We start from the raw sequence: 19,763 nt of genomic DNA, 5'->3' as shown, positions 1-19,763 counted from the left end.
TTATGGAACTAAATTCAGTTGGTTTAACAGCTGGATCCCTCCTGCCACCCTGCTGGCCGTTAAACCAATTAAATTTAGTGCTCCTGTTTCAGTGGCGTCAAGGCAGGCAGCCACAGAGGAGTCAGTGGTGGCAGTGTCCAGAGGCAGAAACGACTCCTTAAAGAGCCACATGTGGCTCCACAGCCGCAGGTTGCTGACCCTTACCCCAACTATGTCAATGGGAATTCAACATCATGTCCTATATTCGTTTCACCTCTCTGAAACCTTTCTATTTGTATAGTTGTTAGAACAGCACAGCCGAGTACAGCAGAGGTTACTCTTCTCTCCTTCCCATCCCTTTTTTAAGTTTGTCTCTGGGAAGTGTACCTTGAAACTGATTCCCCATTTTCATTTATTTAAACAATTTACCTTAGTGGAAAACACAACCTTGTGGGTAATTAGCTTCTCATTTTATATCCGGACAACTTTCAAACTATGTTAATTGTAACAAGTCTCAAACAGTATAATGCTGATAAACTTGTTTGGTTAGAAAGGGAAGAGAATTTAACATTAAGTGTTATTACATGCCACCTACCTCCATTCCCAGCAGTTTAAGTGCCTTTGGCTAAAAAAAAAAAAAAAAAAAAAAAAAGTTTAAAAACACATCATACTTCCAATTCATACCAATGACATTTATACAGAATGATAAAACCCTAGTTATCCCCTTGTCCCTAAAATTCCTGACATAAGTTTGGTCCCTAGCATAAGTTACAGCATCTCTAATTTGTGCTCAATGGCAACAGACACTAAGCTGAGGACCTCTGGGGTTCATTAGTATTCTGGTCATGTACCCTTCACCTGACAACCTAACTAGAAGCTTCAAAAGAAGAGGCATAGTGCTGACTCAGCATCTCTCTCTGGGATTCTCCCAGTTCCTCACAGAACAGACGTATATGTTCCCTTTTTGAACTGCTTTTAGCAATTCAAAGATCCCAGGTTTACAAGGCCTTAATTTATACAGCTTCTCCATTGAATGGCGGAGGGAAGGGACCATTTCTCAGCAGAGAAGAGAGTGCATTTTGCTACCACAAAACAAAACCACCCCTCCCCACAAAACATACACCAAACATGAAAAGACAAAAATTACATACACAAGAAGGAACTGGCAAATCCCGCCCCGCCCCCCGCCAAAGGTCTCTAGTTTTCCTTTGAATGTAAACATTTCATTGGATCTATTGTACTATGAGGACCAATGTCTGCCAGGATGAGAACATCAGTAATATTTATGTTGGCCTCTAGCTGGTGAGGTCATATGTGAAATACTTGAGCCAGCTAGGAAATACAGTAAGCCAAATTGGCATAACTAGAAGTTTCCAGCAGACCAAATTCTGCTTTCAGTTCTACTGCTGCAAATTGGGAGGTTCTCAAAGATAACCATAAACAACATTTTGTTTTATACAGATAGAATATTCCAGATTCAGACCAACATAAAATTGTGCCTTGATCCTGCACCCCTTAATTCAAAGAGAGCAGGACCAAGGCCACAAAAATCTTATGCAGAGTTATGATTTTACCTCCTCTGAAATCTCTGTGTGACTTCCAAAGGATTGAACACATGCTAGGGAATAGATCTCTCTCTCTCTCTCCAATATTTTTTCTGGTCTAACTGCAGTGCACTACTATAGAGACAGATCCAAAACCAATGGAATTGAGCTCATTGCCTTCAGAAGGCTTTGTGTTAGAATCATTCACAGGTTCATATGCAGAAATTTTAGGATCAGAAGAGACCATGATGATCATCTAGTCTGACCTCCTGCATAACACAGGCCACAGAGCCTCACACAGTAATTTCCCTTGCTGTGCACAATACACTGATTATAGTGAACTGCTAATCAGCAGAGATAATTGTTGCTTTAAAAAAACCCAAACTATTCTTTATCCTAGACTCAGGCCAATATCAGCTGGATCACAGGAGCAAATGGCATAAATGTAATTGATTTTTCTTCTAATAACGTCTATGATGCGACGAGAGCTACCAAAATGCAGCTCCTTACTGAATTGACTCCCAGAACCTTTTTGTTATCACCACAGCAGAAAAAAAAGTATTACTGGTAAGAAAACACCAATTCCTTACCCTCTTGGGTCCAAACAAGTTATGGTACAGGGTTCTGAAACGTTTTCGGGTGTAGTTGCAGCGATAAGCTCCTCCCATCAGGTACTCAATCACCAGGCCAATATCAATCAAACTTATCCTGTAATCTGGAGGTAGATTACCCTATTGAATTAAAGAAAAAGAAGAAGAAACAGAGACAAAGTTGGTAAGTACAGATACCATTCACTATTTCCTCTATAAGAGTAAAACAAACACAATTAGTTAAGAAACACAGGAATGTATTATGCTGGTTAAGTAATTCACCTTAAAATAGATCCAACCGAAACCTGGATATTCTCGCTTGGAAAGAAGACATAAGTAAATAAGAATGTGCAGCAATCCTTGGCAGTTCACAGAAGATAATAGCAGAAAACAGTACTCAATTTCTTCTTTTGTGGGAAGAAACAAAACATCACAGCAGAACGAAAAGCATGAGGGCCAGGCATTTTCTTAAAGGTCAGGCACACTCACTGAACAGGGACCCTCTGTGAGGTGTGTTTTACTACAGTGTGGCCATAGCATGTCTTCTGATCAGTATATTTGTACTGACACTCATTTGGGCTGCCCTAGTCCATTGTGAAGGCAGCCCTATATCATTTGCACACAGATGCTCTGGAGCTCCTCACCTGTGATTTCTACTTCCTAAAAGCATGTTTGTCCTTTACACTGAAATATTTAACAGTTATCATTCATCAAATAAAAGGAATGGGGTGGGGGGACTGCCATTAGCAACATATCCACTGTAGTGGACAAAAAATCTCTTTTGCTTGAAATGAGTCTTTCAAAAAACTTGGTAGAGCTAAAGAGGTTTCATCATCAGCTTTGTAGAAAACACTGAACTGGCTCAAAAATGCTGGTTTTCTTTGCTTTATATACATATACCGAGAATGGGGTGAGCCTCAAGTAATTTTGATTCTTATCCAGTTTTTTTTTTGAGTTTTAGGAGCAAATACCTTACTACCCTCTCATGCACTTAATGCATTTTAACAAAACAAAGCAGCAGAAGTGTAGCACTTTAAAGACTAACAATGATTTATTCAGTGGTGAGCTTTCGTGGGACAGATACACTTCATCAGATCAATTTCACTGCCAATACAGACTGAATTTTATAAGTACAGAGGACAAAAAAAAATTGCACTAAAAACTGACAAGTCAAAGAGGATTGAAGGAAGGGGGTGAGGGGATGTTAATTGTCCTGTCTGAGATAATTACAAGCATCAAAGGAAGGGAAGCAGTCCTTGTAATATGTGAGGTAATTGATGTCTCTGTTCATACCACATGTTAATGTGTCAAATCTGAATATGAACTCTAACTCACAAATCTGTTTTTATTTTAAGATAGTTTAAATGGCAAGTTTTCAGCACAGGGTTATTGCTGTACAACTTCCATTAAATTGCTGTGGAGCCTTCTCTGCAGATTTGACATATATTATTTTGAAAAAAATAACCCTTTGATATTCTCACTTACCTCTGGGACTCTAAGAGCTTTTGAGTTGAAACGCAACCCCAGCAGTTGTCAGTCATTGTCCCACTGTTTCTTACCATAAGACTGTATTCTTACTGTTGTGATTCGGTTTCTTATGGCAAGAAACCATTGCTGGCGTAGCCAGGTTGATGCCATGATGTAGTCAAGGCATACCCCTATGAAGTCAGTGGTTGGGGGTGTAGGTCAGGGTGGATTTCTGTTGGCTGATTTTAACTCTAGGATTGTAAATAAGATACGGGTGGTGTGAGTGGTGCAAACTGCCTCATCACGTATTGGAGCTTGTAGCAGACAGTCATCTAAACAGAATATGGTCACACCCTGCTTGTGAGGATGTGCTGTTGCCAAGACCAGTACTTGGGGTTGTAAAAAGGCGAAAGGGAATTGCCTTGTATTGATTGTGTAGGTTGCCAAGAGTGAATCATGAGACTGTGTGCTGGGTGGATAGTGACATGAAAATAAGCATCATGTCGTTGAGGGTTGAGAGCCAACCTCCTTTCTCCAATGCTGTAAGTATGGTTGCTAGGGTTACCATCTGGAAGCACTGTGTTCTCACAAATTTGTTCAGTTTGCATAGGTCCAGAACAGGCCTCCATCCACCTGTTTTCTTTTTGTGAGGAAAAGTGTGAGTAGAACCCTGAACTCCTGCGTTGAATTGGTTCCATAGAACCTATTTATAGGAGATGTTATATTTCCTGATGTAACAGGTGCTCATGAGAAGGGTTCATGAAGAGCGACAGAGAGGAGAGGTAGATAGGTGGAATGGCAAGAAAGGGAATGGAATAGATCTTATTTATAATTTCCAGAACCCACTTGTCTGTGGTGATGGTTCTCTAAACTAGGTAAAATGGTTTGAGGCAGTCTCCAAATGTGCTGGAAATTGGACATGAGTCTGGGATTGGAGAATGCAGAACTCTGTGTCCTCAGCCAATACTTCAAGATATTTGCTTAAAGTGGATGGCCGAGACATAGATGATTCATCTTGCATCTGATGGCATCTTGTCTGGAGCTGCTTGTATCATTGATCATAATGTTGCTGAGGCTGAATGTATGGGTCAAGATACAATAGTTGGTTGTAGAATCTGCCCAGTTTCTTATTGTTTTCAGAGATAGATACTAAGCATCTTTAATGTCACATGGGAGTCCTTCAGGGCATGTAGGAGACATCTGTGTTTTCTGCAGACAACTTTTGCCCTTGAACAGGTAAGTCCTCTACTGTTCTCTGGGTCTCCCTGGGAAAACTGGAGCCATGCAGTGATCCAAATGACAATGGGTGGGGCAGTGGAGTGAGCCCTCATGTCAGCAGAGTCTAGAAATGTCTAAAGGGGAGTTCTGGAGCCAAGGAAGCCTTCTGCTATACCATCTTTAGATAGTCTTTTTTTATCAGCCGGAATGTTTTCAGCAAAAGATGACACCTGAGAAAAAGCATTGCATGTGTACTAGGCCTGTAAAAGACTAGTTTGCAATGTGAAATGGGAAGGGTTACTGACAGATAGGCTCTCTTTCCAAAGAGGTCTAGACATTGCCAGTCTTCATCATGGTGGTGATTTTGGTTTGATGTTACTTCCCCACTTTGATTAATTGCCTCTACCAATGAGGTTGCAGTATGGTGAGCAAAGAAAAAGTCAGCTCCTTTATAGCTGGAACATAATACTTCTTCTCAGATTATTTACATGAAGGGGGAGCTGAGGCTGTATTCTGCCATATGGTTTTTGCTGGATCTATGATGGCAATATTAATGTGTAGTGCTCTCTTTGCTGAAGGAGAAGATATCTTTGCAATATATCTGTCAGCTTGTGTTGAGTGGGATGTCCAATGGCTCCGCTATTCTTTTAAACAAACCCTGAAAAGATTTAAAGATGTGGGAAGTGGTGCTGCTATTATGGCATCCAGAGGTAAATGAGCAGGTGGGAGGGTGTCACGTTCCACCCTGTCAGCAAGTTCATCAGCTTCCTCCTCTGGAAATCCTGGGGAGGTTGGAGCAAATGGCTGAGGTGATCGCTATGTCCTGGATCTGGATGACTGGCTGTTCTGGGCCCTGTAAAATGCCAGGTGCCCCCATATACTAAATGCAGTGGACGTGGGGTGCCCATTGTGAGGACAGCCAATCCTGTGGCTGACTGGGTCCAGGTTTAGGGGAGGAGTCATGAGATGTGCCCACTCGTCTCCCCTTCCTCATCTTCATCACTGGGGAGAGGAGGAGCTCAGCCAGCATTGGTACCGAGGAGCAGAGTTTCCGGGATGGAAGCAACGAGGAGATCTGCATGACTGACAAACTGCAGCGGTACTGGGGCACTCAGTGCCAATAGCGCAGGCAAGCTTAGGCTGAGAACCAGTTTTGTCAGTGTCAGAGACCTGTCATATGGTTTTGGCACAGCAGGTGATGCCATAGTGCTGCTCTGTGGCTGAGGTTTCTGTTTCTTTAGTTCCCAGCTCTGAGGCTTGGGTTTGTGACTGCTTCTGCTGCAACAGCGAAACTTTTAGTCCTCGAGACATCTCAGTTCTGGACAACTGCAGTGCCTTATGGTCTAGCTCTCACGCAGCTGTTGGTACCACATCCATTTTAGTGTTCAGGGATCACTTTTTCTTTGGGTGAAATCTGGTGCAGCAAGAAGTCAGACCTTTTTTTTGTGTGTTTCTCTTTGATAGTAGCAGGGTCCGTAGCAGCCATTTTGGAACAGGATCACATATCTGAGGCAGTTGCAGCTAAGGTGTCCTGGACTCAGGATTGGAGGGCTCACTCTAGCAATAAAAGTTTTAATTGGAGGTCCCTGTGTGTATCTGTGCTGAGAATTTCTGGCAGTAGGGACAAGTGTGGAACATGAGTCTCTGCCAGGTAATGGACATAGTGTGAGTGGCCGTCAGTCACAGGCAGAGGACAGTGGTGAAAGGGGCCCCAAGGAGGCCACATACCCCCAACCATCCTCAGCTCGGGGAATCCTCCCTTTGTGACATGTCCTGCCCTGCCCCACCTCTGACCTCAGTAGAGGTGGCTAAGGGGACTAGTGAGGTTGGAGTCCCAGCACTGGCAGCAAGGGCCTGCGCTCCCCTCCCTCACTAGTAGTGGCAGGGGAAGCACAGCAAGGCAGCCCTGGCTCATGCTTCTCTGTGGCCGTGCTGCTCTGCTTCCTGCTGGTGGCGTGTGGAGGCTGTCCCACACTCCCCCAGAGCAATGCGCTGCTCTCTAGTCACAAGTTGAGACCGCCTTGCTGTGCTTCCTCTATGGATGCTGGTGAGTGTGAGGGCGGGAGAAGGTGTGTGTGGGGCCCCTGCTACTGGTGTGGGCACTCTGGCCTCCCTAGTCCTCCCACCAGTTACTGGTTGGCCCCTCCCACCTTGGGGGTGCACACAGCCCTTCTTCTCCCCTCCCCACCACATATTGCCCCTGCTCACAGGTATTGAGAATCTGCAGGTCCGATAGCACTCGAAACATGGCATAGGGCCAAGAAGCTGAGCTGAATAAGTATGGGAACAGTGTTGGTCTAACACCTCTTCTGGGACTGCCTGCCTGAAGTGAAGGGAAGGGAAAGGTGTTTTCTTTTTTTTTGTTTTTTTTTTTAAAGGGGAAAAAAAGGAGAGAGTAACAAGGAACTAACTGAAACTGAGAAAAGGGCAGAGAGTAAGGGAAAATAAAATGAAAATAAATAAGGGTGCTGCTGTCATTCTGACCAAACCCAAAGGAGATATAGAAAGAACTGGGGGATGGTTCGCTGCACACCTGAGATGGCTGCTTGGAGTGCCGCACATGCATGGCCAAGCAGGGCACTGCTAGCAAAATTCTCTGACTAGAAGTGCAGAACACCAAAAAACCTAAGGTGACGCATCCTCCAGGGCACTCCTTGAAGTCTGAGGAATGCATGAGCCAAAGTGAGTTCCACCTGAGGAAGGAGTGCAGGCTCTGCCCTCCTCTTTGTGGCCCATCACATGTAAACAGTAATAGTGAGATGGTGCCCATACAGGATGCTTTTATTTGGAGCAGCTTTATGATTTTTCTAAAGGGAAAGGTTCACATTCATGCACTGGCAGAAATGGGAGCAACTATTATTGAAATTAATGAAAACTGCATCTCTTTACAACACTCCCATTGACATCACTTGAGATTTTCAAAGCAACCTGGGGGATTTAGACACATTACCCAATATAATTCTGTATATTAACAGAAAATGTGTCTAAATCACCTAAACAGTTTTAAAAATGTCATTCAATTTAATATCAGTTGATACGTTGTTGAAGAAGCCTCATAAAACAATAGTAAAACCATAATAAGCACACAGGGCTGAATCCTGTTCATCTTGGGAATAGTGTTATGCAGTGAAAAATCTCACTAAAATCAATGGGAAAGATATGTTACTCAGGTGCCAGGCTATTTGCAGGATCAGGCCCACAAAGCAAATATGTCCATTCTGCAGTAGATATAATACCAATCATTGTTATTTAGCTGTAGTGGGCAATATTAGATTTAATTAAACTACTGTCAACACTGTAGAATGCATAGTACTTATTTATGCTGTCAGCTACACATTTTACTTGAGTCATAGCTTGAGAATACTGCAGCAGAAACTTCAGTAAATAAACTGATGATGCTCAGCTCATGCACCAAGTCTAAGTGCAATGGGAGAACAATAATGCATACAGCTCACAACCCTTGCTCCTCAGGCAGCATGGAACCTAACTATACAACACAGGTATGAGAGAGGACAGTTTGAGCCAATGTTACTATAGTCTACAAAGCGAAGCTGAAATTAACTTTATGACTTTAACTCACTAAATTTAATGTATGGGTGGCATTCCTTTCACTAGTTCAAAACTGTTATTTGTAACAAATAAGTTACCATTTCTGACTGATTTTCTATATTAAGTGCTGAATGGTATTTCTTAAATACTGTCTGGTAATAAAACTGTGTTTCATAGTTCCTAGCAAACAGAGGAACCCAGAAACCATTTCTAGGATAAAGAGCAGTGAAATTTGAATGTATATATAATTAAAGAGAGGATTAATATCTGATCCTTAGGAATAAACACATGGAAAATACTGACCTTCTGATCTGCATGACTTTACATGAACAGGGTAGATGGGCAGAATCTCTTTTTTTAAAGTGAGCAGTAGAGGGCAATCTATGCTTATAAAATACTGTCAAAACAGAGTCAACTCCATTTTTAACTAATTTATTTTGCGTGTATCTCTTGAACAATAATAAAACAAAAAGCAGTCAAGTAGCACCTTAAAGACTAGCAAAATAATTTATTAGGTGAGTTTTTGTGGGACAGACCCACTTCTTTAGACCATAGCCATAACCTGGTATGGCTATGGTCTGAAGATGTGGGTCTGTCCCACGAAAGCTCACCTAATAAATTATTTTGCTAGTCTTTAAAGTGCTATTTGACTGCTTTTTGTTTTGATAGTATATAGACTAGCACGGCTCCCTTTGTGTTACTCTTGAACAATAATGTGATGAAAGTAACCACTATATGACAAATTCTGTTTGCCTTTCACAGGCCCCTTTGATAACAGTTAGGCTATATGTGTGAATAAGGCACACAGAATTAGCTTTACATTTAGTGGCTGAGCTAAGGGGATCAAAAGCAGAAGTATACAGTTCTCCATAAACCACAGTAGTTAGAAATGAGAGAGTATTCTCTTTGCTATACATTTAGTATTCAAATCCTGAGTGTAGTTGTAATTCTTTTAGCTTTTTAACCTTTAGGGATACACTGTAAACAGCTACATTGAAGCAACCATCTCCACCGTGATATCTGGAAATTTTCAGGAGAATGTGAATCAGAATCTACAGAACAAATACAAAGGAATAGGCAATGTACCTTCTCCATTGCATAATTGTTTGCTCTAAATGGAATCCCAATAGCACAATCAGAAATCCTGTAATTCCTGAATCTCTCTCAAATCAAAGGCAAAGAATTAGAGATTCAGGACAATACACTTTAATATACTAGGGCAAATTCAATATTATTTTTATGTTTCCTTTTGCAAGCACTCAGTTGTTTTAATATTCTGTGGTAAATTAAATATTGTTTGTGTTTCTTTTTGCAAGCAGCTATTTTACTATACTATGGTTAATTCAACATTGTTTTCATGTTTTCTTTTGCAAGCAGTTATTTTTTGATTCTGTAATTTGCCAAGATACAGGAGATATAATTCATATTTTAAAGTAGAACATTTAAAAATTACTCTACCCATTAAATAATGGGCATATGGATTCTGCTAGTCAGGGAAGTAACAGATTGAGGTGACAGATTTTAAGTATCTTTGGTGTTCATAGTTTTAGAGACTGCCATTAAGACTGAAAGTAACTATCTGGTACAAAATTTATCTAAACTAAAAGACTAGCTTCAACGCACCAATCTGTTTCTGTCATACACAGCAAACTATTTGGCCTTCAGTTAATACTATATTCCACTGAGAGGCTATTTTCAAGAATGTATTTCCATTTAAATTAATTTCATATCTCCTGATTCATTGATGAACTAGTAAGGGATTTGATTTCTGAGGTGCAGGTCTGTGGTATGATGTCAGATATCAGCCAGCATGACATAGGTATTTTTCATCACAGACAACATGAAAGGAATAGGCCTTAATGTGGAACATTTCTGAGGAGCACAAGTGGATAGTTGCTGTGTTTTAATCAGAGCATACATCTGATCCATATAAAGGTAGGTGTTTAAGATTCTACACAAGAAAAAAAATACTACAGCAACCAAAAACCCCAATGGGATACATTTTAGGAAAAAAATTAATTCCTTGCATATTTTTTAATCACAGAGGATAGATGTTAAAATATATTTAAAATCTTTTAGTTTCTTACTACTGTATGAAAATCTTCTGTTTACAGAAAGTGCTTTACAAAACATTTAATATTCCACTATAAGGCTCTTTTAAAAACACCTGTGAGATTAGAGGCCCTAGGAAACCTTGGTAAACAATGTATTAATTATCCTTATTATAACACAGTGCTTTGGAACTTGAAAGTTTGGCTTCTGAAGAAGAATGTTAGAGGATGTGGAGAAATTTAAAATGGAATCTATTTAATCTAAGAGACAGATGATGATCATTCTAAACATTTAAAGGCACAAAAATGACCACACATTTTCTAACAAAAAGTACTACTAGCTAGTGCCTCACATACAAAGTACAGAGAAGCAGGCAGCCTAGATATACTCAGGCTTAGTCTGAGTACTATGCTCCATCCAAGGGATTTATGCATGAGAACAATTAAAATTATGTTGCCGACATTTCTTATTTTCTCATTGCCACTTGCAGATTAGTAAATAGCATTTACTCCACAGATGATACTACAGACACCTTCTCTACAAAATTAAAATGGCTCAAATCTCTTCAAATATTTCCAATCAAATTTCAAGCTTTTGCTTTCTTTTGTTTCTGTGCTGGGAAACACCAGCAATCAATTCTTGTTTATTATATATTACCCACGCCTGTCTGTCATTTCAATCCTTACTCTGCTTTCCCGCTCAGTGCCTTACACTGTGCGCCTATATGAAGCAGAAAGTCTGACCTCTGACTTTTTTCTAGACTGCTGCTATTGCTATCACATTTCCCTATGGTGACTTACAAGAGGTTCCCTCCAGAAACCAAGCCCAACACCTCTATGAGATAAGAAACAGCCTATGAGACCCACTTTTACCCAAGCCCTTCAAAAAGCAATGCAGGGCACCACAAGTAAGTGGCAAACTATTTACTAGAGGATTTTTTTTTTAAAAGGATGAGGTCTGTGCTTTATCTATTACTACAAAATTCCTTCCTCTGCCTGTTGTAGAAAAAGACCCTTTTGCCATTTATTTCTGGCCAAAGGCCAAGAGGTTGGTGAGGGAAAAGGTGGGGAAATGGGACTTGGAGGGTCTTATTCTGCCCTCTAGTTCACTAATGTAATTCCTATGAAACATCACTGAAACAAATGGGGCTAAACTGGGGAAAGACCTGATTGGGATGGGGTTTCACTGCTTTAATCCTTTCATAGACTTGCATACAGAATCATTAGCTCCTGTCATTTGAGTGTGGTAGAACCAACTGGGCTGTGGCCCTACTCCCCAGAATTATTATATAGTGTAAGTGTTATTCTATATCATTAAATATAATAGGATTGTATGAAATATCAGCTGTTACACTGTGATGTTTAGAGGTCCTTAACTATGTATTGTACCAGAACCCCATTAATCCTGTCTCGCTTTCGCTTGTGAAAGGAACACCACAAATCTGATATGTGCTTCAAGAAAAATCTGTCTCCTCCTCCCATTAGTAGTAGTAGCATCCTTCAGTCTACATAGACTATGGATCACGCCCTTTGTAGTTCCATTTGGGATCATCATTTACAGCATCGACGGTGACTGTGAAGGCCCACACGAGAGTGACGGTCCTTGCTGCATCTGTTGCATGTGTAATGGGTGTCTGGCAGGTCCTTACTGTGCTTTCTGTGGGCTCACTTCTCCTCTGCGAGCTGTCTGATCCTCATCTCACCCTTCTGAAGGCCCATGTGTAGTTCCTGCCTCCATCTGCTGCCATCGTCTGCCAGCTCCTCCCAGCTGTCCGGCTCGATGTCTACCTCCCTCAGGTCCCTCTTGCAACCATCTTTGTAGCGCAACTGGGGGCATCTGGGAGGTCTTTTGCCAGAGGCTAGCTCGCCATACAGGATGTCTTTTGGGATCCTTCCATCATTCATCCTGTGGACGTGGCCAAGGCAGTGGAGCCGCCGCTGCCTGAGGAGGGTGTGCGTGGTTGGGATTCCAGCTTGCTCAAGGATGGTGATGTTGGACACTCTGTCCTTCCATAATATTCCAAAGATGCGCCTGAGGCAGTGCAAGTGGAAGACATTCAGCCTCTTTTCCTGGTGGGTGTACAGGGTCCAAGACTCACCGTAAAGGAGGGTGCTGAGGATGCAGGCTCTGTAGACTTGCATTTTGGTGTGGGTGTACATCTTGATGTTATTCCACACTCTCTTGCTGAGTCTGGACAGAGTTGTGGCTGCTTTTCCAATCCTCCTATTTAGCTCAGACTCCAATGACAGGGTGTCAGTGATGGTGGACCTGAGGTAAACGAACTTGTGGACGACCTCTAACGTATAGTTGTCAGTGCTGATTAATGGAGGTTCAGCAATGTCCTGAGCAAGTACATTTGTCTTCTTTAGGCTGATGGAAAGACCTGAAGTCCTTGCATGCTTTGGAGAATCGATCCAGCAGTTTCTGAAGCTGGTCTTCTGTGTGTGACGCTACAGCAGCGTCATCTGCGAACAGCATATCTCTGATGAGGACTTCCCGCACCTTAGATTTAGCTTTCAGCCTTGCAAGATTAAACAGTTTCCCATCAGATCTCGTGTGCAAAAAGATGCCCTCTGTTGAAGATCCAAAGGCGTGCTTCAGGAGGAGCGCAAAGATGATCCCGAACAATGTCGGAGCAAGGACGCATCCTTGTTTGACGCTGCTCCTGATGCTGAAAACATCCAATAATGTGCCGTCATATTGGATGGTTCCTCTCATGTCTTCATGGAAAGACTGGATCATCTTGAGTAACCGTGGTGGACAGCCTATCTTGTGGAGCAGTTTGAACAGTCCATCCCTGCTGACCGAGTCAAAGGCCTTGGTCAGGTCAATGAAGGCAATATAGAGTGGCTTCCTCTGCTCCCTGCATTTCTCCTGCAGCTGCCTCAGAGAGACGACCATGTCAGTGGTAGATCTCTCTGCGTGGAATCTGCACTGTGATTCGGGATACACCCTCTCAGCAATCTTCTGGAGTCTGCCGAGGATGACGTGAGCAAACAGTTTACCAGTGATGCTTAGGAGGGAGATTCCATGGTAGTTGTTGCAGTCGCTTCTGTCTCCTTTGTTCTTATACAAGGTTACGATGTTAGCGTCGTGCATATCCTGTGGAACCTCTCCCTCTCTCCAGCACAGGCACAGCTGCTCATGTAGGGGTTCCAGGAGAGTGTCTGTGGCACACTTGATTACCTCTGGTGGTATACCATCCTGGCCCGGGGCCTTTCCTACTGCAATGCTGTCAATGGCTTTCTTCAGTTCATCCACAGTTGGTTCCTGGTCCAGTTTGTCCATTACTGGTAGGAGCTCGACGGCATCGAGGGCTGTATCAACCACAATGTTCTCGCATGAGTGCAGCTCGGAGTAGTGCTTGACCTAGCGCTCCATCTGTTTGGCTTTGTCAGTGATGACTTCATCAGATTTGGATTTCAGAGGTGCCATCTTGTTCTGGGTGGGTCCTAATGCCTTTTTGATGCCCTTGTACATTCCCCTGAGATTACCAGAGTCAGCACTGGTCTGGATGCTGCTGCATAGCTCAAGCCAGTAGTAGTTGGCACAGCACCTGGCCATCTGCTGTACTGTTTTTCTGGCTACTCAGCGTGCTTGCACGGTACTCTGGCTCGGCGAGCATTTGTACTCCAGGAGTGCAGCGCGCTTCTTTCGATGGCTGGAATCATCTCATCGGAGTTAGCTTCGAACCAGTCATTTGTGTTTCTAGCTCTTCCTCCAAACACCAACAAGGCCGTGTTGTAAATTGTATCCCTCAGATGCTGCCATCTGGATGTCACATCGGCACCCCCAGGGCTGCTGCACAGATTCTCCTCGAGGGTCTCTCTGAACTTTTCGGCTCTCTCTGAGTTTGCTGTCTTTCTGGCATCAATGCGGGGCCTTCCAGTTGGTTTAGAGTGGTACAGCATCTTGGGAATCACCTTGAGTTTGGAGCAACCTGGCGAGTGATCTGTGTCACAGTTGGCACTATGATAGCTGCACGTCAGAAGGACGTTTTTGAGGTTATCACATCCAGTGATGACCATGTCTAATTGATGCCAGTGTTTCGAGCGTGGGTGTCTCCATGACACTCTGTGCTGTGGCTTGGTTTGGAAAAATGTGTTTGTGATGCACAGATTGTGGTACATGCAAGGTTCGAGAAGACGCTGTCCGTTTTCATTCATTTTTCCCCACACCGAAGTGGCCTAAGCAGGAAGGCCATGAGTCACGATCAGCTCCAACTCTCGCATTGAAGTCACCCAAAATATACAGTTGTTCGTGAGCAGGGATTTGCGCTATGGCAGCACTAAACACGTCATAGAACTTGTCTTTTACTTCCGGTGCGGCGTACAGGGTTGGAGCGTAAGCGCTGATCAGGTGGACGGGACCAGCGCAAATTTGAAGTGTGACCCGAAGGAGTCTTTCTGATCTGCCCATGACTAATTCCACCATTTGTAGAAGGGTGTTTCTGATGGTGAAGCCAACACCATGCTCCCTGGGTTCTTCTTGGGCTTTACCCTGCCAGAAAAAGGTGTAGTCCTTTTCCTTTAGAGATTCTGAATCTGAGTGTCGCATCTCTTGCAGAGCAGCAATGTCAACTTGGAGCCTCTTCAGTTCCTCACTGATGACAGCGGTCTTTTGGGTGTCGCTGATGTCCTGAAGATCTTCAGTCAAACTGGTCAGCATGGTCTGCACATTCCAGCAAGCAAGCTTAAAACTTTGATGGTTTCCTTTTCTTGCTGATTTTCTTATTGGTTTGCCGGGTGCTCAAATTTCAGCCACTTGTCAGGTTTGGGAACCTTAAGCCTCACGCACCCAGTGAGGCAGGTGAACTGTGGCGGGACAATACCCTACTAGCTGGGGGCTGCCCATCTTGAGGTGGGTGGTGACTGTCCAGTGAGATGTGACGATATCTCCCACCGTCAATGGCAACCCCTGGCGCTCGTTCTCCATGCCAGTCAAGCAAGAGCTTATAACCAATATCTGTTACCTCCCGTGTTGGTTCAATGCTGTTAAGCGATGCTGCAGTACCTCTCCAGGTGTGAGCCTGGGCAATTTTTTGGGACCCTGGGCTGCCCAGACGGCAGTGTTCCCCTCTCGGCTTTACTGATCTAGTCCAAAGGAGAGGATAATCTCCACGTCTGGTACCAGCTCAGCTGCAGGAATTGCCAGGTCAATGCCAGAAGTTGGCACAGAACTGCCTTAGGACTCCCCTCTGGATTTTCTGTCAGTGTTTACTCCCTTAGCCTTGCTCCTTCCCAGGATAACCCACAAGGCAGTGGGGCTCCTCCTCCTATTATTTATCAAGTTAGTCTGCATATATGCAGCCTTGTGGATAAGTGGGAAATGGTAGATGTGGTATACCTTGATTTTAGTAAAGCAGTCAATACACTCTCACATGACTAAACTAATTAATAAACTAGGGAAATACAACATATATGGGGCTACTATAAGATGGGTGCATAACCGTTCTCAGAGAGGTCTTATCACAGTCATGCTGGAAGAGCATAATAAATGGGGTTCCACAGGGATCTGTTTTGGGACTAGTTATGTTCAATATCTACATCAGTGATTTAGATAATGATAAAGAGTGCGCTTATAATGTCTGTAGATAACACAAAGCCAGGTAGGGTTGCAAGTATTTTGGAGGATGAGACTGTAATCCAAAATGATCTGGACAATCTTGGAAATGGTCTGAGATAAATAGGATGCAGTTCAATAATAAAGGTACTCAACTTAAGGAAGAACAAAATCATACATACAAAATGGAAAGTGACTGTCTAAGAAGGAGTACTGCAGAAAGGTATCTAGGGGGTCATAGCGGCCATAATCTAAACGTGATTCAACAGTGTGACATGTTTGCAAAACAAAATAAAACATAACAAAAACCCACACAGGGATCATTCTAGGATGCATGAACAAGAATGTTGGAAGCAAGACACAAGAAGTAATTCTTCCACTCTATGCTTTGCTTATTAGGCCTCAATCAGATTATTGTGCCCTCTTCTGAGCACCATATTTCAGAAAAGATGTTGAGAAACTGCAGAAAATCTAGCAAAGAGTAACAAAAATGATTAAAGGTCTAGAAAACATGACTGAAAAAATTGAGTTTTTTTGTTTGGAAAAGAGAAAATTGAGAAGGGAACATGATAACAGTTTTCAAGTATCTAAAAGGGTATTACAAAGAGGATGGAGAAAAATTATCTAGTGAGGTTACGGACTCTACATCACCCAAGATATTTCAGAGGAGGTTAAACAAACACCTATTAGGGATGATGGAAATGGTGCTTGGTCCTGCCATGAGTGCATGGGACTGGACTTGACCTCTTGAGGTCGTGTCCAGTTTTAGTATTCTATGATTCTATATAGAAAATCCCTTTGAAAGCATATATCCTCCTGGAGGCAGAAGTTACTAAAAGATATATCGGCACAAGGGTGCACCGAGAATGTCTGCAGTTTATACACCCTTTGAAAGAAAATTAAAGGTGATGGGGTCAGCAGTGGGCACAATTCCCTGCTTGAAGGATTTGCATACAGAAGATGACAGTTTTTCTCCTCAAGAAAGTGGACTGTGGTTCAAGATGCCTGAAACTCCTTTGAAGTTCTGATAATGGATTATAGACAAGCTATCTTCTTGCTTTATTGCACTATTCTTTTTGCTGTGTTGTTTGTGATACATGACTTTACAGCTTTTAGAGTGTATCACAGAAGACAGAACTAGAAATGTTGTAGTGGACTAGGATCAAGTACAAAAAAATTGTAGATCTATTATAGTCTTAGGGATTGAGTAACTACATGGATATTAGCTTCCAAAATAGTTGTGGGTTTGCAAAAATACAGATAACAGCATAAATCCACATGGCATGAAAAAGCCTACAATTCCACTAGCGAAAGCGCTGTATCCAAAGCACCTAAAACCACTGAGACAGCAAGCCCAGTACTTGTTAGCTGTGCATTTGTGTGCAAGAGTTTCAGATTCAATACAAACAATGAAGTCTGAAATGGCATGTGATGGGAGTAGGGGTAAAAAAAGGAACAGAAGAATGCTTTGAAAGTTCATGCAAAACAGAGACTCTCTCTAATTATGAGAAGTAATCACAACATTACCTCCTACCTACCGTCTATTGGACTCTTACCTTTTTGACATCCCTCACCAGGTGATACAAAGTGTTGGATGGTCCATGTCTCTGTAAATGACAGATAGAGAAGAATCAAATAGTTTTGTCTTATACAGAAGCCATGAAGGAGATAAACACAAACTATAGAAGGTGTTCCAGTTGTGTAAAGTTTTCCTGGTTAACCAACAAACTGAACATACACACCCTTACTAATCAGTAACATTCAGTCATAAAAATGTATCCATTCTTTTCAAATATACCACAATAGCACAACTTTGTCCAAAATCTTTCAGAAAGTCCTTGGGTTTTCTTCTCAAGTAATAAACATGTTCCAGTCAAAGAACAAGCAAATCAAGAGCAGCACAGACACTTGTTTTTCTATCATGTGTATGAGTTGAGTCTCATCTTTCAGCGATTGAGATTATGGAGACTCTAACTTCTGGACTCAACAAATATATTGGGAATATATGCCTCCAAGGCCCATGATGTGATACTGTGATGGGGTACCTAACCCACACAGGCATACAAGGCACACATTAATCATACCTTACCCCTGAAAGAGTAATGGAGGCAAGTCCTTGGAAGAGCCCAGAGAGGCTGCATTATGCACAGCCAGTTAGGGAGGAGTTGCAGGGAGCAACCAATCCAGGCTCAACAGGCTCCGATAAAAGAACTGTATGACAGAGTAAGGTCAGTGGACAGAACAGCAACTAGCAGAGCCAGGGGAGTGAGAGAACTCCTGTCTGGCTGCTGGGACTGAGAAGCAGAGTGCTCTAAAATGAGGGAGAAGGTGGTGCTGGGCCAATAGGTAAGGGGCCCATAGAAACAGAGCAGCACTGATGTAGGTTACTGAGGAAAAGAAGAATGCTGCTCTTTACAGAGTCCTTAGGCTTAGGTTCAGAGTACTGGGTGGGGCTGGGTTCCCCCAACTTGCCAGAGAGGAAGAGAACGAACTGTTAAACAGAGATACCCAGCCTGAAAGGGGAAAATACAGGTGATGACCTAGCCATAGGGCTGAATCACAAAGAGGATGCTGCAGCTCCTCTTTCAGCTTCCAGAATTGCAGCATCTTCTTTGTAACTCAGCCGTAGGTGGCAATCAGCACGAAACCTTGTGTAAAGGCCCTTTCAGTTGGGCTGAAACAGAAATCATCAGAACCAGGCATTGATGTGAATCAGGAATTTTCTCCAACAGCACCCCAATAATTCTCCTGTTGCACGCTCTTAATGACAAAGAGGAGTATTGGCATGGGAAGTAGCAACCCAAGCACTGCAATACTTAAATACTTGCTTTAAGGACTTTTGCTTTCTTAAGACAGACATTTGGAATAAAATTTGTAAATGTAAAAACTCAGTTTTGGAAAATTTGGCTATTGCAAATGTGGGGAAATTTTGCATGATGATATTACCAATTCCAACTATTCAAAAGCCATGAGTCAGCACCCCACTACCACCAATCATGAGATTTTTTCCTTAAAATTTTTCTTCAGTTCTGTTTAAATTCTGTCTGGTGTCACCATATTTACAGTACAAATCTGAAAGCTCTTCTCTGCAGTCATACGGGCTAAAATCTTTGTTTGTCTAACAAAAGCTCTCATTTTCAGGGAACAACATATTCAGCAGTTGGAGGTTTAAGAAAAAACATCAAATATGGCTAACCTTGCTATAAAATCACAGGAACTGGCACCACTGCCCATCTCTACCTGGCCTTGTGTATTTCAAGGACCTAAACTCACAGACACAAAAAAAACCCTCATCTCTTCTTGTCTTGGGATCTGACATGTGCAGGAGTCACATGGCACCAGTACTCAGGTCCCATCTAGCTCACAACTTCCCTGCCAATGGCCTGCCTAACCCCAAGGTCTGCCATAATGAACTACAACTCCCAACAATCACCCAGTGCCATCTATAGCTTCAGTGATCTTTATTTAACCACAGATCAGGATGCATATTTAGGCAGAGTAAACAAGAAGCAATAGTGAATTCTGATAAAAGACTCAAACCTGAGTGAGCTACATTGGCTTGTGATAAAAAAAATGGTACCACTTGTGGTTTGTGCCATTCTAGGAGGGTTGGTGGAAAACACAAACAAACAGATAGAAAATTTGCCTTAGCTTGGCCCTACCGTATTGTACAGTTCCTCTAGTCGGGAGATGGTGAGAAACCGATGCATGCTTACTCCGTTCTCAATGAGCAGTTTCACAAAATCCACTCTGTCCAACACTAGGGCATCCAGCATTGCCTGCTCAAGGGATCCCACCTGCA

The 19,763-nt window shown here is 42.6% G+C and overlaps 1 protein-coding gene across 4 annotated transcripts in view; it reads right to left on the bottom strand.

The window, feature by feature from the left end:
- Positions 1-19,763, bottom strand: part of TRPM3 (transient receptor potential cation channel subfamily M member 3) — a 503,278-nt gene that overhangs the window by 51,476 nt on the left and 432,039 nt on the right. Inside the window, exons 11-15 of one of the 4 annotated variants that reach the window (XM_074994073.1) lie at positions 19,624-19,758; positions 17,518-17,568; positions 2,396-2,431; positions 2,114-2,254; positions 575-604 (exon numbers count right to left, since the gene is read on the bottom strand). In XM_074994073.1, coding sequence (XP_074850174.1) covers positions 575-604; positions 2,114-2,254; positions 2,396-2,431; positions 17,518-17,568; positions 19,624-19,758 — 393 coding nt within the window. The remainder of the gene's footprint in view (positions 1-574; positions 605-2,113; positions 2,255-2,395; positions 2,432-17,517; positions 17,569-19,623; positions 19,759-19,763) is intronic. The other 3 variants (XM_074994074.1, XM_074994075.1, XM_074994076.1) reach the window with 3 other exon arrangements.

The sequence above is a fragment of the Carettochelys insculpta genome, chromosome 5, assembly GCF_033958435.1.
Source record: "Carettochelys insculpta isolate YL-2023 chromosome 5, ASM3395843v1, whole genome shotgun sequence".
In the NCBI taxonomy this organism is placed as follows: domain Eukaryota; kingdom Metazoa; phylum Chordata; order Testudines; family Carettochelyidae; genus Carettochelys; species Carettochelys insculpta.
The sequence above is the reverse complement of the archived record's forward strand: the minus strand, read 5'-3'. Positions and strand labels throughout refer to the sequence as shown.